We start from the raw sequence: 27833 nt of genomic DNA on the forward strand, positions 1-27833 counted from the left end.
TGATGACAGAAGAGACACCATGGGAGCTTTCAAAGAAGGAACACTGTACAGGAAGAAGCACTGTCATGATGGAAATGAAAATAAAAAATTGCTTAATCTAGTATTTTAGACCAGTAATCTTGCAAAAAAAAAATTTTTTAGCTAAGGGCAACGATTGTTATCCTGCAAACAATGTACTGAAAGCAAGGTACAAATAAGTATTTGACAAACCTCTCAAAAAAATATCACAGTATTACCTAGCAGGCATTTTAGAAGTTTTATTTCCAGTCTACCACTCAGACACAGGACACGAGTAGATTGTTCCATTCCTGTTTGTTAGTTGCTTCAGGAAAAGATAGTTGTCTTATTGTCTACAGACAGCCTAAAAACATGGACTCGGAGTATATGCTCACGTTAAAGAAATAAATAAAATCAAACTTTGCATATATCTCTTGGCAACATATCCATACCCTCTCATAGGATCTGCAACAATTGCTCTGGGGTTCACCAGGCCAGTGTCAAAAAGGATGCGACGCTGGCGCCCGTCCAGCCTAGCCACCTCTATTCTATCCAGTTGAGAGTCAGTCCAGAAGATGTTGCGACCTAGATGATCTACAGCTATCCCTTCAGGGCTTCCCAAGTCTGCAGGAGAACAGAGGAAAACATGCCTAGGCATTATATTTATTCCCAATACATAATGTCATCCTCATACGCATAACTCTTAGCTGAGATATTTTCTTCAGTTTTCTGGCTGTGATCCAACAAAAGCTACTTCATGTCAGCTGGAAGAGGAGCACGCATTTTGCCTTATGAAGTTTAAATACACAGAACTTTCATAAAGACATAGAATGACAAATGCTATGAGGAATGAACTCATCACACATGTAAGCTTTCCTTGGGGATGTGGACAGACAAAAAGAGTTGATAGAAGATAAATAAACAGCAGATTATCAGAATCTTATTCTACCCTCCTTAGCAGGCCAACATCTAGACTGGATTTCACAATCCTTAATATTTCCCTTTCTTTGGTACTGGCATACATGGCACCCCTCTGAAAACTGGATTTATGCTATGTTTAGCTGATGCAATACTTAAAGATAATTAAGCTCCAAAGCACTAGAGATAACAATATCAGCTAACTGATGGAATTTAGATCCAGTTCTTTGCTTTTGCAGAGCAATCCTTTCTGGAACATGTTTTAGTACTGTATGCACACAGTTTTTCTTGGACAGTTAGTTGTTCCAAAAGCAACAGGAAATAACAGATAATAACCTTACTGCTTTAGCATTAGTAATTTCTAACTCAGATGAAGGATGCAGAATAAATATATAGCACTCCAAGGTTTAAGTCAGTCACTATGAAAAACTGCTCTATACTTTTCAAGGTTCATACATCTGTGAAAAAGAGCAGGCAGGCTGTGTGGGATGCAATGAAGCCAAAGACAGGTACAAATTAATTCTAGTCCAATTTTAGTTCCAAAAGAAAAAGAAATAATTTTACATGGTTAGTCCCAAAAAGAGGTGAATTGACCCTTTATACCAGCCAGCTGTTGAAAAAAAAAAAACCCCACACTTCCAAATGCAGATCCACACATCATGTAAATACCCAAGAATGACAGAATGTGGCCATTAGCTTTCTATTAATTCTCAAGTTTATTTGCTGACAGCCATTAAATAAACAGTATGTGACAGAAACGGCCTTTCTGGAGAAAAGGCATTTGGTCCAGAACATTGGGTAGAGCTGTCTAAAATTTGGTACTGTGACTTTGCTATGAATAATAGTTGCACAATAGCCTAAACAGTCTCTGCTCTCTCCCATAGGTGGATTACACTTATCACACTTAACCTGAACACATGACATTTTGGATGTATATTCATTGCTGAAGAGGCAGAAAAGAACAAAGAAGATGTATCTCACTGCTTCTGACTCACAGCTCATACACATGGGTGGCCCAAGAAAGTAAATGTGAATCAGTTATCTCCTTACTCCTCCTAAGGGCACTTGGGCATACTTTAACTTAGTTACACTGACTTCGCATTACTATTTGTATTTCTGTGGAGCTAAATCTGTCATCTGCAAGAAACCACCTCACATACCTCAGACATTCAAATGTTCTTACTCCTTTTCTTACTAATGGCAGAAGGTGCTGAGAGTGGCCTCTTTTTGAGGTCATGGTGATGACAATCCCCAGTCTCTGGAATCAGAAGATCACTGACTAAATGGTGGTGGAGGAGCTCCCAGCCTCTTCCAGGAAACAGAAGAAGGTAGCAGGCAAAAGATCTGCTGCCACTGATTCCCAGGAGCCCCTGTTCCCTGACTAGTTTCCTTGCTTTGGTTTTCTTCCTTCAGCTATACACCAGGAGATTCAAAGAGTCTAAAGTAAATGTCTTTCTGTCTGGTTGACAACGAGCCAGAAAAAACCATCCCCCCTGGAGGGGTAAGAGAATGTATAGGCTTCATGTATCACACATCTTTCAAGAGGCAGAAATGTGTTCCTGCTATATTGTCATCAGGCCTGATAGTCACAGGCTCTGTCCCTGCAGACAGGCTTGTGCAGACATGTATGGCTGACAGGACTTAAGCACCTACAACAAAGAGGAAAGCTCCTTCCCGACCTCCCTCCACAGCAGCAGAGCTCAGAAAGCCTCCACAGGCTATACAGCTGCCAGGATAGATGAGAACTGGATGTGGCTCCACAATAAAACATGTTTCTGCAAAGCAATGCAACTTGGATCACAAGAGCTTTAACAAACAAAAAAGTAGTGCATTCCACAAAAATACATGTGAACTGAAGAAAGCAGCTGCAGCCCACAGGAGGAAAAAGGCAAAGATCAAAACAAAACAAAGAATTCTCATGAGTCTTCTAAAAGGGAGGCATTTTCCTGTTTCCTGAAATGTTAAAGTTTCAGTTTGGTCAGCATAGAAGGCATCCATTCAAATACCGAATATTCAACCTTATTTTGTTCTGATTCCTTATTGAAGAGCCCATTAACATACAGAAAGTAAGTGCAACATCACTCAACATCTCTTCAGGAATGGCATTCACTTCCTATGCAAACAACAGAACAACAGAAATCATGAGATGTCTTTACACATACAATGTTTGTGTAGCAGATAAAAAACATGAGGTTCCCATGTAGCACTGAAGCATCTTGAATTACCTAAAGTAAACAATTTAGTTGGAAGTCTTCACAAATATTTTTTAAATATTTTATACACTGCAAGATTTTTCATGCATGCACACACACTCTCATTAGACAGACTAATTCATATCCATGTAAAATTTTTAGCAATAGTAATTTCCCTCACTTTACAAAGTGCAGAATTTGAGAAAATACTTTAATAGTGGAAATCAGAAATCCTTTCCCCACAGAATTTGTAGTTGTACAGGCACACGCTTGCACTAAAGGTTAGAGTCCCTTTCAGATTAAATATGCTGGCATGAAAAAGAAGTCTTACAAATATCTCAGCCATAAAGCTGTACAGAAATATGAAGCTTCATAATTGCTGAAATAGTATGGGATGGCCTTAAGCTCTCCCTTCTCCCTTCCCAGGACAATGGTAGGATCCCAGCTGTCCCCATCTCTGTGCTGCCCCTAAGAGCCTAATGGAGTCCCAGCAGACTGGCTATTCAGAAACACAAACTCCAGACAGAGGTACTCAAAACATCCACAGAAAACTGAGCAAATTTATTGTAGAGTTTTAAAACCGGTTGATCATTTTACTAAAATAATTTCCTAATTTTTTGTTACAATAACTGCAAAGGATCTAAAGCAAGGGTGACCTGCTTCAGTATTTTGGCATCATAGGTGAGGATACTAGTATTCAAAAAGCGCCTCCAGCTATTTTTGTTGGGTTTTTTTAATGCCTTCCCATTCACTTTGTTCTCCAAACCTGTCCTTCCCCTTAACCCTTTCCATTTAAAAAAGGTTTTCATAGTTAAGATGCATGGGCTTACACTTACCCTTCTAATGAAAGTGAACGTGGACTGCAGTGAGCAGCAGTCTTGCGGGAGAGAGTATAAGAACAGGACATAAACTGTATGTAACCCCACAATACCCTCTAGTCCAATTCTCAAAATTCTTGAGCAACTCCAAGGGCAAAAACCAAACAAGGTGGCTTGACTCACTTTTATTTTTACAACTTGAGTGGGAGGCATGGAAAGTCACAGCTGAAACAGTTTCTAACCACCTTTCACCTGTTTGATCCCCAAGCCCAGGAGCTGAGAGCAGGGGTTCTCCTCTCCAACCTCTCTGCTCACCAGTCCTTTCTCAGCAGAGTGGGCAGCTGACAGGCAGAGAACAGGAGAGAAAAGGACTACACATAACCAAATCTCATCTAGCCAGTGGATTACCTACCTTGCTTGTCAGAAGTAAAAATCAAAGACACCCACAGATGATATTCCATGTGAACACAGAAGTGCAACTCTTCAGTCAGCTTTAGTTTTGATTGTGTTCAATACCCATTCAACAGCAAACTGACAATCCATCATCCCCTTTCCAGATCATAAATATATTGAACAACGATGGGTCTACCCCAGCACACGGCCTAGCTTTTAATGATAACTTTACTGCTTCACATATTTGCATCTTGTAGCCACTGCATCATTGCAAGCATGAATAACATCTATCTACAGTAGTCTGAGCTTAGCCTATCTGTATGTTCCATTCTTCATGGCCAGGGACATGGGACCTTTTCAGAAAGGGTTCTGGACCACCCTTTCTGATCACAAGACATGCCTATAAAAGAGGTGGGCTACACAAAGGCTGCCAGGCTGGGCACAACATAGCACAGCCAGTCCTCAACACAGGAAAGTGAGGTTTTGAGTGTGCTTTAAAAATCTGGGATGTCATGACCTGGGGATTTGCCCTGAGAGTACTAGGAGTGTTGCCCCACTATAGTGGCAGCCCTAAGGATGCCACCACAGGTAGAGAGCAGCAAAGACCTCAAGCTTACCTCAAGATTCCTCCCCAGAATGACAAAGCATCCAAAGGAAGGGTTTTTTTGTTTTGTTAAACACAGCAAGACTATAATCACAGCCTAGGACTGTAATTTGGCACAGAAATCCTCTAAACATTCCTGTGAGGAGCTGAGACACTGTCCAAAGCCCAGACTGCAAGGCTCTGAACGCTGTACCTTGGGATATGCTTTAAAACCACCACAGCAACTTGATTCATCTTTCAAATCCCTCAGCCTTCAGTTAAAACATCCCCAGTGATTTTCACAAGACACTCAATGGTTAGACAGGTACAGTACCCTGCAACTGCAAATAAGGACAGAAATATCTCACTGACATGCTGCTCCCACTTCTGGCCTCAAACTTAGTGTATCTAAAGAGAACCAACTTCTTGCCTATCTTGGCAGCAGAAAGGCAGTGAAGGGCTATTGCATAGGGAACAGATCTTTTTAATTTTATGTCATCCAGACTTTTTGGTTACTGTTTATCCAAATAACACCAACTTCTAATGCTACAGCTCAGGCAACACCTGGGGAGTATATATTACTAAATTCAAGTCTCTAATGCCATTCCTAGGGAGTAGCAACAAGAATTTTGTGCTGTTACCTGTTTTGATGATGGTTGTTGGCTCCCCACCATGCAGGCTAGCCCTGCTGATCGAAGGGCCACTGATGTCTGTCCAATAAACCATCTTGTCCATGCAATCATAGGCAACTCCAATAACAACTTTGTCCTGTTGGTCAACAAGCAAGTTACATCAGCCTCTGCTAAACAACAATTATTTGCCAGCAGCACTAGCTTATGGATCTAAGTCTCAAGCCTGGAAAAAAAAAATTCTTGAGAAAGGGTGGGAGATGGGGAGGACAGGTACAGAAAACAATTGGCTAACAGTCATTGTACAACAGCTTAGAAAAATACTTTCAATTATAAGTCACTTGTAACTAGCAGACACCATTTACAATTATCTTATTTCAAAGAAGCATTGTGGGTACTAGCACTGAACAGTTGGTCTGACTTCTACAACTTAATCTGCATATCCATTTAAAGAAAGTTCATGTTATTTTACTCTGTTATTCCTCATCTGCTTTTTCCTCTCATTCTTTCCCTTCAAGGGGGAATATGACTCCTATCAAATCTGACTCGTGTTCTGTATATTCATCAACTATGCATTATGGCTGCATTTCAGCAGTGCTACCTACATAGCATCATTTGAATCAAAGTTCCAGCAAAGTACATTTTTAAAAGAAAAAACAGCTTAAAAAAACCTCCATAAATCATTCTGCTGGAAAGAATATGCTCAGGGTCAAGGAACATATATATACAATTTTCCAGGCAGAAGAAGATAGGATTAGAGTTTGAGTTTAAAGTTGAAACTCCTTCCTCCCAGGCAAATGAATGAGACTTTCAGGATAAAACAGTAATTTCACATGGATTCCCAAATCTATCACCTTTGCTGCTTTTGTAACTTGCAACTTCTTAAAAATCTGGTCCAAAATCATGCATTAAGACAGATGCACTTATACATCAGCATACATTAATGCTGTAGGTCACAAACCAATCTGAACGCCTCTATGCTACTAAACACTGTCACTTTGCAAATATACAACACCACAACAACACAAACAGAGACAACACTGTTAGCAGAGACTGAAAGTTTTATTTGAATTGAAAGTTTTAAGGAAGAGTTGCATCTTATCTCTTGGAAGCTCTTTCCTGAAGATACTTCTAATTAATTCATTTAAGCTAGATCAAGTAAATAATTAGACTAGCTGACAAGGATTCAGAATCATATCTCTATCAGACTAACTACCCCATTTTGCACACAGTATTTTACTTTATTTTTACATTTTTGCAGCGGCACTTCAGACAAGAGACAAAAGCTTCGTTTTGCCCTTACATCACAGCACAGTTTGTGGCACTATTTACTGAACTGAATCTGTGTAATTTAGTCAGTATTTAGTCTACTAAATATTCACAGTAATGTAAAAGAGAGCTCAGCATGTTACCTGGTATTGCCATCTATTACAAATACTGTAACGCTGGAATGAAAACAGAAATCCCAGGCCTTGAGCAAAACAAAGGAATGTGATGAAACTGGAAGTGAGAGGAGTTGGTGTGTGTCACAGGTGATGGAAAAGATAGGTTCTCAGCATTAGGGATTCATTTTCAAGGGAAAAAGATTCTCAAGACAGTAGCAAGAAGTGTGAGAAAAAGATTTACCACCCACTGAGCCAGCACATGGAGAAAGAAGCAAAAAAGAGGAAAACAAATCATCTATATATATATCTGTAGCCAAGAAGTGCAGAGAATTGACTGAAAACAGGAAGAGATTAAGACTTAAGAAAAAAAATTGAGGGAGTAAGAGAGGAAAAAAGGGCCTCTCCACATGCTGCTCTTGTAGGTTTTGTAGACTTTTATACCAGAGTCAGAAAGCCAATGGAAATTTGAGTGTCAGAGAGTTTATATGATGAGCTGTTGGAGGCATGTGAGATCGCACATATTAGATTTTTGTCTTATGAGTTATTCTTTAATGGCAAATCATTTTTTCTATAGCCCAGTTTCAGGCTTTTTGACTAATTGGGTCAGGCATTTTCAGTGACAAAGTGATGGGATACTGAAACTTTAATCAAGAGAAAAAATTGAGTTTGGAACTTATCAAATTAAGTAGACAAACACCCTCATCAAGTCTTCTAAAATACATGGACTTAGTATAGTTGGCTACTTACTGGAATATGCAAGAGTGCTTTTGCACCGTTTTTCTTCATATTGTTTCCCTCTAGTGGAACATGTTCAATCTTACCACTTTGAGCAAAGAGCAAATGCGTTCCTGGTGGCAGAGGTACTGTATCTGGTCGAACAGAGGGCCCAATAACAACAGGAGGAGCAGCTGTGCTCAGACCTTGTTAACAGAGAAGGAAACAGATGGGGAAAACATTAGCTCGTACACCATAACAAAGCTCCTTGTTATTTGCAGAGACACAATTACAGTCAGACTTCTTAGAAGGAAACAGCCCTGTAAGCAGACACTAGTAACTGTAATCACATGCAGAAAGCTTCTGAATTTTTCCCCTTGGCTGACAGAGAAGGAGCAATTGACATAATAGGTCTTTTCATGTTCAGCTCTGTAATTGCTCTTTCCTTCAAATGTTTAGAAAAACCTATCTTATTTTGCAGCTGAAGTGAGGAAGATGTAGGAAGGAACATCCTTCATTTCCTGAGGCAAGTCAGTTACCACACATTCAGATTTGCCACAGCTCCCAGAGACCCTTCAGTTTCAAGGCACGGAAGAAGTTAGAAAACCATCTTCTTATTCAGAGGCTCACCACAGTTGCCCAGATGCCCTGACTAAAGGAAAAGTGTATGCTGGAGTTACAGAAGGGCTGCAGCATGAGGCATATCGTCACTGGGACAGCAAAGATCTGCATTGCTCCAAGTCAGTGCTATATGTCATAGGCATGACTAAGCCCCACATTTGGGAGACAGTGCACTTGGATGGAGAGACACCCACAAGAAACAAGTGCTTCAGCCACTTACATGGTGGTTGAACTCCTGGGCCGCTCCTGGTGCCATCAATCTCATTTCCATCCCTATCCACACACCAACAATATCCAGTGCTAGAATGGCACTGAGTGGGTAGGTAATTCCCATGCTCATCACACTGAGGAATGAAGTGACCAATTCTTATCTCCCTTGGGAAGAAAGCGCCTCCACTTCCAAGAGCTACTTCTCGTTCATGCTGGCACTTGGTCTTTTCCACTTCTGTGAAAAAAAAAAACCAAACAAAACCCAGACCAGTGAATATTTCTGTTTTAACTAATAACTATGTTCCATTAACAGTTAATGTCTGCTGACCACTTACAAGGCAAGTATTCTTACCTCTGGAGGCCCTGTTACAAACCTTGAAGACATATGCCTTCAGTGCACCTTCAGGAACAGTCTGTCCATATGTGTGACACATTTGCCTTAAACTTACGTCAGAACAAACAGCCCCCCTGCAGCTTCTTACAATGAAAGGTCACAAACAGAAGCTGGAAAAGGCAGTCTTTCTCCTTGAGGCACATTAGCAAGAACATTCTGTCCCATTCGAACATGATGTCTACTCATTTGGCAATTATCCATGGGTGTTCAAATGTGATAATTAGCCAGGCCATACAGTGGATACAAGTTTTTTTGTAATGCTAAAAGTCAAGTTTCCCTTCAGAGCCACATGAGAAAACCACAACATGAGGCAGATGCTGAGCTCTCTACAGAACCTGGGAAGTGAAACAACTCATTGCTTTGATGTATATCAGGTTTTTAGAATTCAGTTATCAAGTTTGAGCACTCATTTGATACTTTTGGACCTCAGAAAGAAATTGCAGGGACAGATTGTCCAGTCCCTGGTAAAGAGCATAAGTAAGGCTATACTGAAAACAGGTATACTGCTATGTATGCAGAGAAACATATGATGCACAAAGGCTACACCACATGCATATGTATTACTGTATAGATTACAGAGGAAAGACCAACTTTCCAGATTATCAGGAGATTCAGGGATTCAGTTCTTCTGGTTTCAATTTTACAAAACAGTGTGGACTAAAATATACATCTTCTTCTGGTGTTAGCTGTCATGCAATAAGGAACGTCATCTGGATCAATATATCCTTCTAGATTTCAAACATAATGAAGTTAAAAGAATACAATAAAAATAATTTTCTTCCTTCTCTAGGCAAAGATATCTGGCTTAGTTTTACTTTATACTTGAGACCCCTGAAGGGTTCTGTACATTGGGAGAGAAAGAGCTCTAATTATGGGGGATTATCTTTTTCCTGTCAACGATTTCTACAGACAGTTAGAAATACTTACCACAAACTGCCTGCTGAAGAGGCTTCAACATTACACTTCCATTTATTTGTTCCTTGTTTTTACATTGCTTGGTGGACAGCATTAGCTATGTGCGGCTCAGACTAGACCCAGCCCAGCTGAGCAAAAAGCTGATCTCGTGCACCCATAGACTAGTGTGGTGTAAATCATACAGATACAAAAATGAAGGACAAGTTTTTATTATTATTTAAACTAGTTATGCAAGCAAAAGCTTTGGACCAGTTTCACACACCTGGACCTAATTAGAGAAATACAAATGTCTGGAGAACAGCTTACTCTAAACAACTGAAATATTTGGCATCAGCTTTAATGTGGGTGGTGGAGAACCTTGAATCAACCTACAAAACCAAACCCTGAAGGAAAGCCTTCATTATCTATCTCAAATTTTGTTTGCATGTATTCAATGAAATATGCAGGTGAAAGAAGTGTTGATTCCAGTAAGCAGATAGTTTTGCCACACTTATTTTTTTAAGCTCTAATTATATGCACTGCTCAGGAGAGAAAGCAGGGGGAATACAGAGTATTGGTAAACTGACCCACACTGCTTTTGTTCATTGCAGAACCAAATCTTCATTGCATGCATGTCATCTTTGAGAGACACTATTAGCTCCTCCTCGGTGGGATATAAAAACAAAATGTAGAAGCTAGTCGTTCTTCCTTCCCATCTGAAACTCCCATAATTAGAGAATATCCAACAGCTTACAATTTTTTAAATCAATAGGCTAGATCAATGTTATGACAATGAGCTAGCAAATATGAATTATACAAAAGAGTGTGTATATACTCCAGACAGGACCCACCTGTTATGCATAAAATATTAGTATTATTGGTAACTTGAAATACCAATGTCTGCTCTAATTTCAAGATAATATTCACCTTTATATCTGCAAATTTTATACAGGAATACTGCTGGCATTTTTGAAGAGTACTTCTATTGCAATTATCAAGACCAATCTCACAAATGGCCTGTTTATGCAATTAACCCCACTAAAGTCAAGAGACTAGTCAAACAAGTTAATTTCCAAAATTAGTACTCAGTTTCTAGAAGGCAGTCAGCATGATTTGTTCTTTCTAAAAAATCCCATCAACACTGATTTTTCAGTTGTATAAAAAGGTGTCAAATACCTTATTGCCACTCACTTTTAGGAATCAGAGAATGGTTTGGGTTGGAAGGGACCTTAAAGATCATCTAGTTCCAACCCCCCTGCCATGGGCAGGGGCATCTTCCACTAGACCAGGTTGCTCAAAGCCCCATCCAACCTGGCCTTGAACACTTCCAGGGAGGGGGCAGCCACAGCTTCTCTGGGCAACTTGTTCCAGGGTCTCACCACCCCCACAGTCAAGAATTTCTTCCCTTATATCTAATCCAAATCTAACCTCTGTCAGTTGAAAACTGTTACCGCTTGTCCTATCACTATACTCGCTGAGAAAGAGTCCCTCCCCACCTTTTCTGTAGGCTCCCTTTAGGTACTGGAAGGCTGCTGTAAGGTCTCCCTGGAGCCTTCTCTTCTCCAGGCTGAACAATGCCAATTCTCTGAGCCTGTCCTCATAAGGCAGGTGCTCCAGCCCCCCAGTAATCTTCATGGCCTCCTCTGGAGCTGCTCGAGCAGGTCCATGTCCTTCTTATACTGGGGGCCCCAGAGCTGGACACAGTACTCCAGGTGGGGTTTCACAAGAGTGGAGTAGAGGGGGAGAATCCCCTCCCTCAACCTGCTGGCCACACTTCTCTTGATGCAGACCAGGATACCATTGGCTTTCTGGGCTGCAAACACACATTGCCAGGTCATGTTGAGCTTCTTGTCTACCAACACCCCCAAGTCCTTCTCATCAGGGCTGCTCTCAATCCAGCCTGTATTTGTGCATGGGATTGCCCCAACCCATGTGCAGGACCTTGCACTTGGCCTTGTTGAACTTCATGAGGTTTGCACGGCCCCACCTCTCAAGCCTGTCCAGGTCCCTCTGGATGGCATCCCTTCCCTCCAGTGTGTTGACCACACCACACAGCTTGGTGTTGTCGGCAAACTTGCTGAGGGTGCACTCCATCCCACTGTCCGTGTCACCAACAAAGATGTTAAACAGTGCCAGTCCCAATACCAACCCCTGAGTAACGCCATTTGTCACCGCTCTCCACTTGGACATTGAGCCTTTGACTGCAACTTTTTGAGTGCGACCATCCAGCCAATTCCTTATCCACTGAGTGGTCCATCTGTCAAATCCATGTCTCTCCAATTTAGAGACGTCATGCAGGACAGCGTCAAATACTTTGCACAAGTACCGGTATGTAACTGTGCACAAGTCCAGGAATAACTATACACTTCTTCTGTGCTCCTTAAAGTCTCTTATGTTTGTGATAAACTTTTTTAACAGTATCAAGTGCCATAAGTAATGTATGTTAAAGAAACATTCTGAAAAAAAAATAAAACCAGTGTTACCATGTTCATCCATGCTGACTCAATCATTTTAACCTGTCTTTCAACATTAAACTCATTTCAACTCATTAACACGAATTTAGAAAATATTAAAATTTATAAACCAAAACAAGTCCCTAAACTAGTTATGACAGTCCAAACCAGGCGCTTGGAATCCATACTGTATTTTTTCTCTCCTTATCTCTGAGTCATGAGCAAGATTACTATGTTTACAGTTTAGAGACACCTAAAAAAAGTGCCAAATCCCAGTCCAGTGTTGCAGCCTATGCAGCAATGAAGGCACAATAATCTTAGATACAGATGACAGCTGGTTGGGATAGTCTGCTTTTCAGAGGTTCTTACCATTCTTGAAACCCACATTTGAAAGCCAAGCCAAACGATCATATCAATTATGAGAAAAGTGGTATATGCTAGGGTTAGTTCATACTGCCAGGGATGAAAAAACAGTAAGAGCAAGACCTGGGTAATCTTCAGTGATGCAGGAAAGGGGGTGTCAACAGCCCATTGTTAACAGCAGGACCAAGTTTCAATATTTTTCAGTACCTATGTTTAAAGATTACTGATTAGCATTTGTTATAAAATTGAATAAAAATCCTTTCTCACTGCTTTTTGATGCAGTTGTTGCTTGGCTGATGAAGGGAACACACTGACCTACAGAATCACAGAATCATCTAGGCTGGAAAGGACCTTGAAGATGATCTAGTCCAACCGTTATCCTAGCACTGACAGTTCCCAACTACATCATATCCCTCAGCGCTATGTCAACCCACCTCTTAAACGCCTCCAGGGATGGGGACTCCACCACCTCCCTGGGCAGCCCATTCCAACAGCTAACAACCCATTCTGTAAAGAAATACTTCCTAATATCTAGTCTAAACCTTCCCTGGCCTAATAGATTTGCATTTCCCTATGGCACTCTACTTATGACCACAGGACAGTATCATTTTCAAAACAAAGCACCATACTGTGGGCTACCTTAATTTGATAAATTATTAAAAACTGAAAAAAAATCGCCTGAGTCAGTGGACAAATGTCATGAAGTAGTGGTATTTGTAGTAAGTTCCCATATTACCTTAGTCTTGGTTTTAAATTTCCTTGTTAAGAAATTTAACCTCTTCATTAGGATTCCAGAGGAAAATATACAACCATAAGTTGCATCATTTGTGGAAGAGAAACAGGCCACAAAACAAGAGAAGGACAGGACCTCACCAGTAGGTAAACTGAGCTCAATGAAGTCAACAAGTAGATTCACACAGTCAAATGGAAAGTTACGCTTCTTGGAATACACTGTGTAGACCAGCCTCTAAAGATAGACTCATCTTGGAAACCACAACCAGGAAAAAAAGCTATCAGCAGATCTCAGCAAATAACTGCAAGAAGATAAGCTGCCAGCACACAGCTCAGTGCTGTAGGGATTGTGAGGGGGTATAAATAAGAATTCAGCATATACCCAGGGAACACTGCACAGGTATAGAGAAGCAGTGTGGGACTGGGGAGATGATTCATGGAATACTGGGTCCAGCTCTGATAACCACAGTTCAAAAGGACTGTGAAAAATTGAACCAGTGTACAGAAAAGGGCTCCTAAGAGAGAAGCTGTGGTGCAGAACAGAGATGAAAGGCCTGATGAAGTTATGTTCCATAGACCACAGTACACACAAGTTACTTAAAACTCAAGCTAAATGCATATCCTTCCTCAGAAAAATAAAATTTGTATTTAATGTCTTAAACATATTTTTTTCAGTTGTTTCATAAACTACCGGTGGCAAACTGGAATTTAAAAGCCACTGAAATATGTCATGAAACTTGAAAAAATGAAATGGAAATAACATGGATATGCAAAGTGGGCCAGATGAAAAACATACATGTACACATTTCCCACATAACCGAAGAAACAGACAGAATGGGAAAAAAAAACACCTCAAAAGCCATATACAAACATTCAAAGTCTTTTTTGGTCATAAAGGAAAGCTCTTGCAGCAGCACTGCAGAAAATGATTTATGGACTTTTCCAAAAAAAAGATGAAGGCTGAGAAAACAGATTGAGATACAGAGATGTATAGGACTTCTTCCCTTCCATTTTGCCAGGGGATTACAGTGTGATACACTAAACCAAATTCATTTAGTTCTGCAACAGCATTCCAAAATTTTTAAAGATCTGATATCACTATTCCAACAGGGTTTCATTCACAAAGTGAAGCCAGAAGTGATTTAAAACTGTGTCCAGAATCATATGGAATCAAAGAGTACTGTTTAATTTTTTATGTGGATCACTTTATTCCTGACATATCACAAGAGGTTATACTGACATTTTTAATTGCTGTTCTCAGACATTGCCAAAAAAAGAAGAGGAAAAAACCCAAAACAAAATAACACACTTCCCTTTGTCCCTTCATTTTCCTTTGTAATCCTTCACTTACAGTGTTGTCCTGGTAAGTGTATTTCTCCTGTGAAAGGGATTGCACACAGAGGACCAGCAAATGGCTCTTAACAGTCAGATCTCTAGTTCCAAGAATCTAGATTTGTTTCTGTTTAGTAAACAGTGTCTGGGGTCTGCAGGGGTAGAAACACTCAGACATCTGGTTTTTGAAATGGAAAAATGAAGCGTGAGGAAATAATGAAGTACAGACTTCCTTAATAGCTGTGAGCAGTGGGACATTCCAGCATCATTAACTCTTTCATTAACCTGCTGGTTCACTCCTACAGACGTTCTCTTGTGTGTGACTCAAATCCATTTTACTTGTTAGTCTACTTGTTTCAAGAGTTGCCATTCAGCAGTTGTAAGATTCAACGGTAGGTTTCATATAATAATAGAGACACCAAACAAGCAAGCAATTGTATACGTGGATCGGAAATGGGTACAGCAAAGAGAACTGAGTATTCGGATGAATTAAACTTTCCTGGTCATTAATAGCACTGAAAAACTTCAGTGACTTGACTGAGGCTAATTAGATCAAAACTTTAGTGGGCGAAAAGGGGAAGAAAGGGTCTCTAATTACAGCTGAATACAATACAGCCTCATCTGGAATCTCAATTCTGAAGCAACTTACTTTACAAATTGGGTGGTAAAGTAAACTAAGCTGCTTTTTGCTAGGCTTCAGAAAGTATATTTTGATTCTATCTCCTGGCAATGATTAACTGTTGGATATATCCATTTTAAGAGTACTAAAGCTTTAGCAGCAGATGACTTCCCAAGGGCAGCTATTGTTCTGTTGACTCTCTGAGAAGGGAGGAGTAGCTAAATTTGTTGTAAACACTGCCATTGCTGCAGACTAGCAGAGCAATACAGATACTCTGTACTTCAGTCAGGATTCGGCAAAAGTGAGACATCTTATCTACACAGATTTGTTCTGCTCAGAACATTTCATGGCAGAGCCAATTGATACAAGCGTTTCTAAAGCATGTCTTCTACTGGTAGTACTAAACAGTATAAAAAAAATGAAAATCAGAAAGGCATATATGAAGACTAATAAAACCTGGCAGATCCCCATCCACTAAAACAGTAGATAAAACAAAACTTGCCAAAAATATTTTGTTACTACCATTAAAGCTGTGACACAGAAAGATACCCATTCAAGATAGAATTGTGTTCAGTACGGAAAGTCAAGAAGTGTACAGGATAAGCAGCAAAAAATAACATAAAGCTACTACAAAATAGTACACCGTGCTTAGCAGTTTAGTAGACACACTAACCACTGCATGTGAGAAGGTGTTGTTCTTAACAAAAAAACCCCACTGAAGTATGCTATTATATATACTCAGAAGAAATTAATTGTGTCCTGGTAATAAAGTTAAAGTTAATTGGGTGAATTCAAGTATCAGTCTACCAAACCACCTGTTTCTGCTACAAAGAGGATATGCCAGACATAAAAGCAGTATTTCTGCCTCTATAATTCTGCCTTGAAGAACTGGAAGCTTTAAGGTCTGATTTTGCTTCAAGTTATTCACATCAAGGTTCCCCTCTAGGAAGAATAATTCTGGTTTTACCAGCTGGTTGGTTAGCTAAGTATTTTCACACAGGCCAGAAACACTAGGTAGTTCTTCATTCATCTGGCATTAAAATGAAAATACACATGGGCATTCACGCATGAAAAGTTAGTTAAAAATAATATTGAAAGACTGACAAAGTGGCAAAAGCTAGAGCTTCAGAATTAAACACTGCAAAACCTCCTACAATATACCTATGATAGAAAAGTCTACAAGCACTTTGTAGTGCTTGGTTTGACGTAACGCATGTTGTTGAACACATGATGAAAAGTCATGTAAATATGACCTAAAACCAGAAACAGCCTTGTGATTTTTTTTATGCCTTTCCTACAAAAGATCCTTTGCCTTTTTGTTTTAAGACATGAGTATCCAATTGTGAAAAAAAAAGTCAGAAATTCAGACTTAGGGAATATAGTGGCAGAATGCATCAGGTAGTGGTATTGTGCCATGCAGACAAGCACTTTTAAGCCAGCACACCCACCATTAAAAAAAAAAAAAAAACCACGCAATTTTGAATCATCAAATACTTTGGACCTCATTAAGGCAGACCACAGTGCAGATCTGAATTATAAAGAGAGCCTTCCTCCTCAGTCATACTGCTCCTTGCTTTCTTTCCCTTTCTTAATATTGGCTGCACAGTTTGAGTTTCAGTCTGTTGAGAGGTGCAGGGTCATTTGCCCAACAGCAAGAATCTTAGAAGCAGGAAAACTGGGTTTGAATATACTCAGAAATTGGGCTCTATTTCCTGGATGAAAGTGTTCACTGTTCTGCAAAACCTGAGTGCTGTCCCATAGGTTTGCCATGCTTTTGAAGTAAAGTAACAGTGTTACTTTATGTTTCAGTGTTCCTTACTTTCTTTTTTTAAGCATACCTTCAAGATCAGGAGTTTTATCTTTCAAGGCCCAAAATACAATGCAAGAACAGAAGTGTGGGAGGGTAAAGAACTTTCTGCTAAATAGAGAACAAGCTGGGTAAATACAGAAACAACTAAGTGCTAGTTCAAAACTGGAATTAGTCTTTCTGGACTCTTGCTGGCTATACAAGACATGTAGGCATCTAGATCCCACTGCAGACAACAGTACAGATACTTTGGTCTCATCCTTCACTTTTATCCTGTAATTGTTGCATTTCATTTACATTGCCAACAGTTCCATACGTTTTATGATAAGTGACTATTGTGTATGCAAACCAAATCAATCTGTGGTCAAACCTTTACATAAGGCAACTTCAAAAGACAGTATCAGCTTGGGGCTGAGAACTGCTGAGGATAGAACAAACAAAACATAAAATGGGACACTGAACAGGATATCACGGAAAAGTGATAACAGTCAAGATACAGATTTTGACACAAGCTTGGTGAAGTTCAAAATTTGAAAGACTTAAGGCCCCAATAAGACAATATGCAATTTGTTCCAGAGAGGAACCAAATTAACATATATCCTCCAATTCCCAAATTATATTTCTAGTCCAACTTTCAAGAACTATAAAATTTTACCTCCTAACACACACCGGAAACCATCTCCACGATAACCTGCCTTACACTGGCAGCTGAAGGACCCAGGAGTGTTGTAGCAGAAAGCATCTGGATGACAGCGGCCCTGCTGACATTCATCTACATCTGTAAAAGAAAAGATCAATCTCAGATAACTGTTCCGTCTGATGGACAAAGAGTGTTGAATTAAAGTGCAAACCTGCTGTATTACTTTCAGGCTCCTATTTTAGGATATCCAATTAGGCTTACAGACCTTTGGAAAAATGTCTATACAGAAATGCAAAGGAGAAAGAAAAAAAAAGCATGCATGTATTTTAGGTTCTGTCTCTCAGCAAATCCCTGCGCTCTGCTATTCCAATGGGTAACTATTAAATCGGAGAGTATTTTAGGAATATATGCCCATGTTTCTCAAGGAAAAGACTTAAAACAACAAGAGAAGCAGGATATGGCCAGCAATGTTTCCAACATGTAGCTAGGTAAAGCTGCTCCCCCACTGCACTCCAACTGACATGAAACAGAATATAACTTTTTTTACATAGTCTGAGCATCATGTGTCACCACCTTAGTAATATAAACCAATGCAGTGCAAACAATTCCAGCAAATGAAGATCTGGTCTGCTAACTTCAACTACTGCAATTTCTGCATTTACTTCATCTTGGACCTTCTGTAGCTCAAACATTGAAGAGTGAATTCAAAAGCAAGGGGAGGAAAGAACAAAAGCTTAAAATGTCTGCCTGAAGCACTTAAGCTATGAAATTTCCTACTTTAAATCACAAATAACTATAGGACATTGCAATGACCAGCCAAGTTGTGCAATAAAGAGTATAAAAACCCCACAAGAAATGGTGCTACAAACCTTCACAGGCACGCCCATCTCCGGAGAAGCCAGGGAGGCATGTGCAGATGTAGGCAGACCCTCCAGTGTACACACACTGAGCACGCTGTGGAATGTCACAATTGTGTGTGCCTGTCTGGCAATGGTTTACAACATATTCAATAGCTGCAGGTTAAATGTACAAGAGAAGAGAGGGAAATTTGAATTTTCCTCCATAAAGTCTGAAGCTCATAATAAGTTTATGGGGAGAGAAGAACAGCTGCAAAAGCATGCAGCAGAAAAAGGAAACAAGAACACTGAGTTTTTTGGTTTGGGGGTTGGGATTTTTTTTGCCAAGATCTCCCCTTTCACTGGTGTTAAATCTTATTAATGTTTTACAAGGAACTGATTGTCCTCAGCATCTTACAGATATTTGTTACTGTAGAACAGGGCAGAAAGGCTACTGCAGTGACAGATCCTAATATCCATGACAGTATTGTTTATAAAAAGCAGTCCTGAATGAAGAAATGTAAGGCATGTCACAGAGGTATTGCACATGCTGTCTAAGTGGCCAGTTCATTGTACTGGGAATTATTAGATATCCCTTTACACTAACCTAGCACTGACCCAGGGCTGTCGTCACTTGGCAACAGATAGGAGCTGTGACTCACTCAATAGGAGAGAAACACATTTGTCAACTATTGGAGAGATTTTTGCCCAACTGTGGAAGCTGTGGACCAGTCCTTCAGCTTTTCATAGCTTTCTCATTGTTGACAGCAGTGACTCCGGAGGCATCGCCCTGCTTTACACACAAATTATTTCAGGTAGTCGCTGGAGCTCTGCCTATGCCTACCTGTTATGTCAGAGAAGAGGAAAAGAAACCATGGTATTTAAAATAGGAAGAGGGAAAATACTACAAAAATTTTGGGTCCAGAAATACATGAGTTTGCAGTGTGTACATCTAGGAACAGACTTCCAGCTGCTGTAGCAGAGCGTCCACTGAGGCTTTATTTACACAGTTCTTACAAGGAGTTGACAGGGGACCGAGATGAGACTCTACAATGCTCCTTTCACCACAGTACACAGATGGAATCTACCACAGTAACGGCAGGGAAATAATAAAAGTTTGCCATCAGAGACAGATCTGAAAACAGTTGTTTTTTCCATTTCTCTGAAGGAGATGACATCATTACTAGACTATCTGTTCTGTCTGATGAAGTAAGTTTCAGATTACAAAATAATCTACTCAGAACTGCATTATAAATGCATAAGATTTGGAGCTTAAAGGGAGTCCTCAAGTCCTCTCATTCCTCAGCCTACAAATGAGAGGATTTATTTACAAGTCTCTTCTAAAGCTATCCAGTGAGTCACACAGATGGTATGAAAAAGCTGTAGTTCCAGAAAGGCTGAGTCAGAGGTGGTATCCCAGAGCAACCTGCAAAAGCACAAAGAGGGTAGCTGTTGCCCCTTCTGGGGTTCAAGTTGTCCATGGGTTATAAAACTCTCCCGCCTGTGGAAAGGGGAACAAGATTACCATGACATTTATTCTCCATCTGTTGGGAAACTAGAGTTCATCTTCCCTCTCTTCAGTCTTATGGATGCAAAGTTTGTTTTTGATTGAAAGAAGGGATCAAACAGGTCCTTCAAGCTGGGCAAGGAATTACAGAATCACAGAATCATCTAGGTTGGAAAGGACCTTGAAGATGATCTAGTCCAACCGTTAACCTAACACTGACAGTTCCCAACTACACCATATCCCTCAGCGCTATGTCAACCCGACTCTTAAACACCTCCAGGGATGGGGACTCCACCACCTCCCTGGGCAGCCCATTCCAACGGCTAACAACCCATTCTGTAAAGAAATACTTCCTAATATCCAGTCTAAACCTTCCCTGGTGCAACTTGAGGCCATTACCTCTTGTCCTATTGCTTGTTACTTCATTAAAGAGACTCATCCCCAGCTCTCTGCAACCTCCTTTCAGGTAGCTGTAGAGGGCGATGAGGTCTCCCCTCAGCCTCCTCTTCTCCAGACTAAACAACCCCAGTTCCCTCAGCCGCTCCTCGTACGACATGTGCTCCAGACCCTTCACCAGCTTCATTGCCCTTCTCTGGACACGCTCGAGGAATTCAATGTCCTTTTTGTAGTGAGGGGCCCAAAACTGAACACAGGAATCGAGGTGCGGCCTCACCAGTGCCGAGTACAGGGGCAAGATCACTTCCCTGTCCTGCTGGCCACGCTATTTCTGATGCAAGCCAGGATGCCATTGGCCTTCTTGGCCACCTGGGCACACTGCTGGCTCCTGTTCAGCTGGCTGTCAATCAACACCCCCAGGTCCCTCTCTGACTGGCAGCTCTCCAGCCACTCCTCCCCAAGCCTGTAGCGCTGCTGGGGGTTGTTGTGGCCCAAGTGCAGCACCCGGCATTTGGCCTTATTGAAACTCCTACAGTTGGCCTTAGCCCATCACTCCAGCCTGTCCAGATCTCTCTGCAGACCCTCTCTGCCCTCGAGCAGAATAACACTCCCACCCAACTCCCATGTGAAGCTGATGTGTCACACTTAAGAAGTGTGACACATCAGCTTCATGGAAAAGTGGTAGAGTGAAACCAGTGAGGGAAGAATGTTCCCTGTCAGGTCCAAGTGACAAAAGGGCAGTTATGGACATAATGGAAAGAACACAAAGCTGCCCTCCCACAATCTCACCCTATCCCTTTCCAGTGTCCTGGTAGAAGAAGTTGCATTTTCCAACTGTTCTGCAACAAAAGGGTAGACTTAGGGTGCACTGTGAGCAGACATGAATGGCAGTTCTTACCAGAGCAGAGAAACAGGGCTTGTGATGGAATGTAATACACAGCATGTAAAGTCACACACTTAAGGGAACTAATGCAACTTTCTGCTGTAAGATGAAGGCTCTTCAGCCTTAGCTGAAGAACAGTCTCAGCTATAATGAGGAAAGACCTGAATGCATTAGCTGATCAAAGGTTAACTAAGCTTCCACCACAAAGCAGTCATGACAGAAGTAAATGTAATCCTCAGCTGTTATCAGTTATTTCCAAAAGAAATGGGAACTGGTCCAACCATACTAGAAGAGTGTGTATAGGTTTTGTCAGTACAGGATTACTTCAGGTTGCAAAGACAAAAATTCTAACTAAAAAAAAAAAATCTAATCTATATCCTATCCTGACAGTTGCAGCTCTAGCAGTAGTCATTATCACTCTTCTATCTCCCATTTGCCATTACCCCTCTTCTATCTGCCATTTGTGGACTTTTTTTGTTTAGCTTTTGATATTTGCAATATAAATGACACCCAAAAGAATCAGGTTAATGTTCGAGGGTAAAGTGCATGGTTTTTCTTTCTATATGGAAAATTAACTTTCAATACATATTCCACACAACCACCTTGCAATTCTGCCAGCTATCAAATGGAATTTCTACAACTTCAGTGAAAAACAGAGCAAACAGGAAAAATATCCCTCCTTAGCACAACCTTTGTCCAGCAAGTAGAGATTAACTTGGGCTCCCTCCAAAAAAAATTTTGAAATTAAATAAAAATAACTAATTCAGTGACAACTACTGAATTTAAAGTTTTAATGGTCCATTAACAAACCAACTAGATTTCCTCCAAATTGCAAAGATTTTAACAGTGAAATAATCTACAGTTATAACGCCCTTTCAGCATGATTTACTATTACTTCAGAATAAGCCTGCAATAGCCAAGACACACTGGTTTAGACCTGTGCATTGCCTTGTTCAAGGGATGAATCTGTAACTAAAATCTAATCTGTTAAATCTAATTCTGGATTAGATGTAAGAAAGAAACAAAACCCCACACCCCAAAAAGCCAGAAGTGCAGCACTACAGAAAACGCAGAAAGAGCCCTACCTCACCTTCAAAGTGAGATGCTGTAAAATACCAAAAAATTAATAACTGCTCACTTTAATTTTCATTCCTTTACAAATTTGAATTTTACTTCCATGTGAAATCTACAGCTAAATAATGATAGAGAAAGGACAGAAGCATTCAATAATTATTTCCACTTTTGATTTAGAAACATTCTGAATGGGGAACTTTTGAGAGGAAATCAAAGTATTGTAGACACCTTCTTCGGTTACCTAATGGATTGTAATCACTACCTGCAGTGTGAACTCCTAAATTCAACTCACGTTAGAAGTCAGTGCAGATCCTAGAAACTCTATTTTCTGTCTCTGAGAGGAATCACAGCCTGAAAGCCAGTGGACAGTGCTTTTAAGAAATGTGAAACTCACCAACACAAGTACGCCCATCTTCTGCAAACTCATATCCTTCAACACACTCACAGCGGTAGGTTCCTGGCTGGTTATTGCAGACTGCATTGCTGCCACACAGTCCCGGTTGCTCTGAACATTCATCAACATCTAGAATATTATAAGGATTACAGTTATTACAAAGATGCATTTAATACTGATGTCAGAAAAACAGAAACTGTGCAAATGTTGAATAATAGCAGGCTTGTGTATTTAAATCACATATTGGATAGACCATACCTCTTAAGAGGCGTTAGGAACCTGAAAATAAGTTTTCAGGTAACTGTGTACTCATCTAATCTGCAGCAAAAAAACCCAGAAGAGGTTCTATAATAGAATAATGAGGGGAAGGGACAGGGAATCAGAGAGGAAGGAGGAGCCACTGAGAAAGAAAATGCAGCCTACAAGGTGATCAGAAGCAGTGATGACTACTGGGGGAACACGAACTTTAGGAAAATCTTTCCCTTTCATTATCCATATACATCTCTAATCCACAGCTGCTCAACTCACAGCACCGGAGGACTAGAAGGGACAGTGTGATGCTGTTGTTTTCATTTGCGAGTTGATTTAAGGGTTGGAGTGGGGGGAGGGTTGTGTTTTGGGGTTTTCATTAAAAAAAAAAACCACAATTCAGTTAACTAATAGGGATGGAGGCATATTTCATTAATATACACTTTCACCTCTTGAAAACAAGTACTTGTGCTTTATTATAAAACAAAACCCAAATACATTAAGAAAACAGAGCTGGACAGAGCTGGGAAATAAGTCTCCTTGAACAGAAGGGGTTTTCAAAGCAGATCCTGAAAAAGATTATTTCAGTGGGTTCCACATATCTGTGCTCTGTACACACATGCACATGCCATTCCTCATCTCCCTAAAAAACTTTTAACCTAGTTGACTCATTTTAATCAGAACTTGCATCACAGTAAATTTCTCACAGCTAAGTTCCCACAGGTTTTATGAAAAGATGAACTGGGTAGGAAAGATGCTTTGCAAGCTAGCAAAACATACCCACATTTGGCCCTTCAAGACAGTCAAACTTGTTTACTTTGATTATTGAAATACATCAGCTACCCCAGCATCCCTGTCTCAGGACAGTTCATTTTGCTGGAATGGCTAGTCATGAGGGCTAATACATTCCAAGCAAAACAAATTCTAGCTGCCATTCTGTAACAAAAGTTTTCTGATACCATAACAAACGTTCCCATCTCCACGGAAGCCAATCGAACATTCACAGAAGAAACGATTTCCAGTTCCTGCACGACATATCGCATTGGTGTCACAGTTATGGGTACCAGTGTAGCAAGGATTCCGGTTAATATCAGCAGAACCATCTGACAAGAGAGAAGATATTTAGCCATGACGACTCTATCCAAGTAACAACACTCAGATAAGGCCCAGAAGGAGATTGCTTGTGGTGCACATCAAACAAGGAAAGAATACTTTTTGCACCACAAAGAAGGGGACTTGCAGGTGACATGCAGGACGTGAATCTCAGACATGAAAATAGCACCTCTATTCCTTATTACTTGTGCAAAGGACTGCTGAGTTAAAAAATAGAGAAGCCACAACAACCTCTCTAATGAGCAAGACTGACAAAGATAATGCATCTTCCAGTCACTGACACTACACCCAAAATGTGATTGTTAACAGCTTGGTTTGTTCATTTTATTTAGTAGAACTTCATCTTTGTAACAAACAAAAGCAAGCAGTCTTTTCTTGTACTCATCTAGTGTGCACTTTCAAATTGCTCCATTGTTTTTTTTCTGGTTTTAGTGCAAACAGACAAACTAGGGACAGCTCATCCAAGAAAATACACTTTATAGGCTGCCTACCTTCCAAAGAGAAACTGCCATGTTTCAAGATAAATTATAGAAACTAGCTGTTTCTATAATAATAATAATAGCTGGGTTTTGTTTCTATAATAACAATAGTGGTTTCTATACTAATGAAAAAAATATTAATAGAGGAACTATAAATTAGGTAAAGATAAATGGTATACTCCATGTATCTGAGTAGCAATAGATTCAAGGTGGTATATGTTGAAAGTATTTCAAGGAATTAGACACAAACTTCATGAATTTCAAGAGGATATAATCTCTTCCCCAAGTGAAAATACAAACTTTCAACAGTCCCATTTCTCCTAATTGATGGACTCGGACTTCTACTGACTAATGCAATAAATTAATATGACTCTTTAATTTAACACAACTAAGGCAGGCTTATAAAATATAGAAGCCTGCTCTTAATTACTCACAAAAGAGAAAAAGAAAGATGTTCAATTCACACATACCACTGATTGGGCCGATGGAATTACTCATAGCATATCGCAGAATCTGCTCATCTCGGTTATACAGGACAAACACACTGTCCACTGAGAGCTGCTGAGTAGCAGAAGCAGCATAGTGAGAGTCATCATGAAGGCATTCATCAAATGAGATGGTCTGTCGCCACTGATAGACGCCCGTGTACGTGGAAGCAACCCCATCCCTTTCAGGCTCTGTCACTGTGTACTCCCTGGTGGACGATGAAGTGATGACTGCAACATGGCAAACACGCACACTGATCAGAACAGAGAGCAAAAATATTTTGCCCGGTGCTATCGGTAGACTTGGGATACAGCCTGAGTAGTGTACACAGAAATTTCAAAGGCAAGAAGCTATGAAAGTAGATGCATTTCCATGCAAAGGAATAGGTACTTGACAAGGCTTACTGTGTTCTCAGATATCACAGCCTTGAGGAATGAGTCATATAATTTATCTTGACATATTTTAAAAATTTAACTTTACTTTGTGGGTTACCTGGTAAAGAAAGGAAAATTCAACTCAAGAAACTTGGGTTTCTTTAGATGAAATTACAAAATGGATCTATGAGCTAAGAAGCACAAAAGCTACCTCACCAGCACCAATAGTTCATTGGCTTTGGCTTAGTCTATTGGCCTTGGATTTTGACAGAGTCCTGAGGAAGATGCATGTCAGAGATCTTGTATGCTTCACAACAGCCTTCTATATTGTGAAAAATTGTGAACAAAACTCTTCAAAGCAGATCTGGGCTTGCGGACCTTCCCACCAACAGAAAGCTCCTCAGAACTCCACTATTCTTCATTTGGACACCAGAACACACGTTTATCTATCCACTTGCAACAGTTAGCAAAAGCCAGATTTCTGCTTAGTAACGGTCTATCAGATGTGCCATAGGACAGCAGAAGAATAGCAATTTGAGTAGTGGTAAGTCATATCCAGCCGGAAGAATGCCTCCTTCCAGCCCCTGACTTTTCCTCCATGGGGACAGCATTTCTGCCAAGGCAGCAGGCGTTCTACAGAGCACACACTGCCCAAACAACTCTTCCAGAAGTCTGAAGCTGTTCAGCACAAAGCAGAAGCTTCCTGCTGTCTCTAGCTCCTCCTCCTCACAGACCATTATGACAGACAAAGCAGCAAGAGGGGTTCATCACTGCCTAACAAAGCTAGACATTAGCAGATATAAGGCAGTGATGATGCAACTAGACCATATTCAGCTACCTCCAGCAATCAAAGTGCACCCTTGGAGTGAAGTGTACTCTCTCCAGTATTCGTGCACACCACAGGCTGCTTCCTCTTTATTGCTCTTTGACATTGGGCTGGCTGGCCAGCAGCAACACTCCAACCTTGCTTTGTCTTTGCTGTATTTCATAATTTCAACCAGGAAGAAGAAAGCAAAAGAAGGGAGATTCCCCTGTAAATACTGAAATGAAGAACGGCTCTTTTACCAAATCTCAGAGTATGAGATAAGGAAGAGAGAGAGAGAACCAGAAGTACTAAAGAGCAATGGAGGACACTGATAAGGGAATTAAGAGGCTCCTAATTATCTGGTGACTTTTTCAAATCCAGCTCAAATAACACTGACAAATGCCTGTTACTAACACAAGGCACAGTCATTGCAATGCAGTTTACATGACACATACTGGTAAATAACTGGTTTGCACAGTCTCATCGGACAAGACTAAAGCCCACTTGATGACATCATTACCACAAAAAGGTATACACCAGTACAGCTCCTACTGAAGACCTGTGGACCCTACAAAAAGCTTTGGAACTCATACAACTGCCATCAACAGTGTAAAATAAAGCCAACAAAAAGGGAAATTGAGAGTGTTTTGCAAACATCAGTTCAGAGAAAGTTAAACTCACATTTTTTTCAATCAAAAGATTAGAAATATTTGCATTGTCCCACTCAAAATCCACCTTCTTTTGGGACCTGTTCCTAAGAGGCAAAAAAAGGGTCCTAAGTACACTCTCTAAGAAGGGAATAAAACAATGTTTTTCAGACTGTCTTACTCTCTGCTCTAAGAAATGTGCACTTTCTTATCATTTCACTCTTAGGGAACCTTACCAGAACTAGAAGTGTGATAGAGTTCAGTGTACGGTTCTATGTGGACTGATGAGCCAGATGGGATCTCGGGTATTCTGCCCTCCATTTCTGTGCTGATGGTAAGGTGACCATGCTCATCAATTCCACTGAATTTCTGCTTTATAACCAGCTTCTCATTGTTGCCAAGAAAAGTTACTTCGGTTTGCCGTGTAAACTCGCCACCTAAAGAAACAGCATTAGTTAAACCACTTAATAGTAGCTTCTGAATCCTTCCATTCAAAAGTATTGCTTCTAGGAGATAAAATACAAATTACTATTTTCCGCAGCATAATTGCTTATGTTTTGGGTTTCTACAAGAATAACTTTCAGAGGTATACCGATAATATCCTTGGATAATGCAAGGAAACGATCTTTTCTTAAGCCCTGAACATGCTAAATTGCAAGTAAGCCCGAAGGATTGGGTTTTTTAAAATTAACAAAAAAAGTTCCAACAAAGCTAATACTAGTAGGCCTTATCCTACCAGTTAAAATGGCAAAGGAGCTGTACGTTCTAGAGAAAACCTCCATTAGGAATACAGTGAGTTAAAAAAAAATTGAAAATCCAGAACATCTGTTTCCAAATCAAAACCAAGTGAAATGTATGTTGTAAATTCCAGAACAAACTTCAAACACACTAAATCC

General features: G+C 40.3%; 1 protein-coding gene across 1 annotated transcript in view; it reads right to left on the reverse strand.

Annotated features, from left to right (window-relative positions):
• Positions 1–27833, reverse strand: part of NID1 (nidogen 1) — a 49330-nt gene that overhangs the window by 7820 nt on the left and 13677 nt on the right. Inside the window, exons 7-16 of the mRNA XM_074863187.1 lie at positions 27174–27374; positions 25096–25341; positions 23993–24136; positions 22785–22913; positions 18564–18707; positions 17710–17832; positions 8471–8695; positions 7663–7835; positions 5543–5669; positions 450–621 (exon numbers count right to left, since the gene is read on the reverse strand). Coding sequence (XP_074719288.1) covers positions 450–621; positions 5543–5669; positions 7663–7835; positions 8471–8695; positions 17710–17832; positions 18564–18707; positions 22785–22913; positions 23993–24136; positions 25096–25341; positions 27174–27374 — 1684 coding nt within the window. The remainder of the gene's footprint in view (positions 1–449; positions 622–5542; positions 5670–7662; positions 7836–8470; positions 8696–17709; positions 17833–18563; positions 18708–22784; positions 22914–23992; positions 24137–25095; positions 25342–27173; positions 27375–27833) is intronic.

The sequence above is a fragment of the Strix uralensis genome, chromosome 3 (assembly GCF_047716275.1).
Source record: "Strix uralensis isolate ZFMK-TIS-50842 chromosome 3, bStrUra1, whole genome shotgun sequence".
In the NCBI taxonomy this organism is placed as follows: Eukaryota; Metazoa; Chordata; class Aves; order Strigiformes; family Strigidae; genus Strix; species Strix uralensis.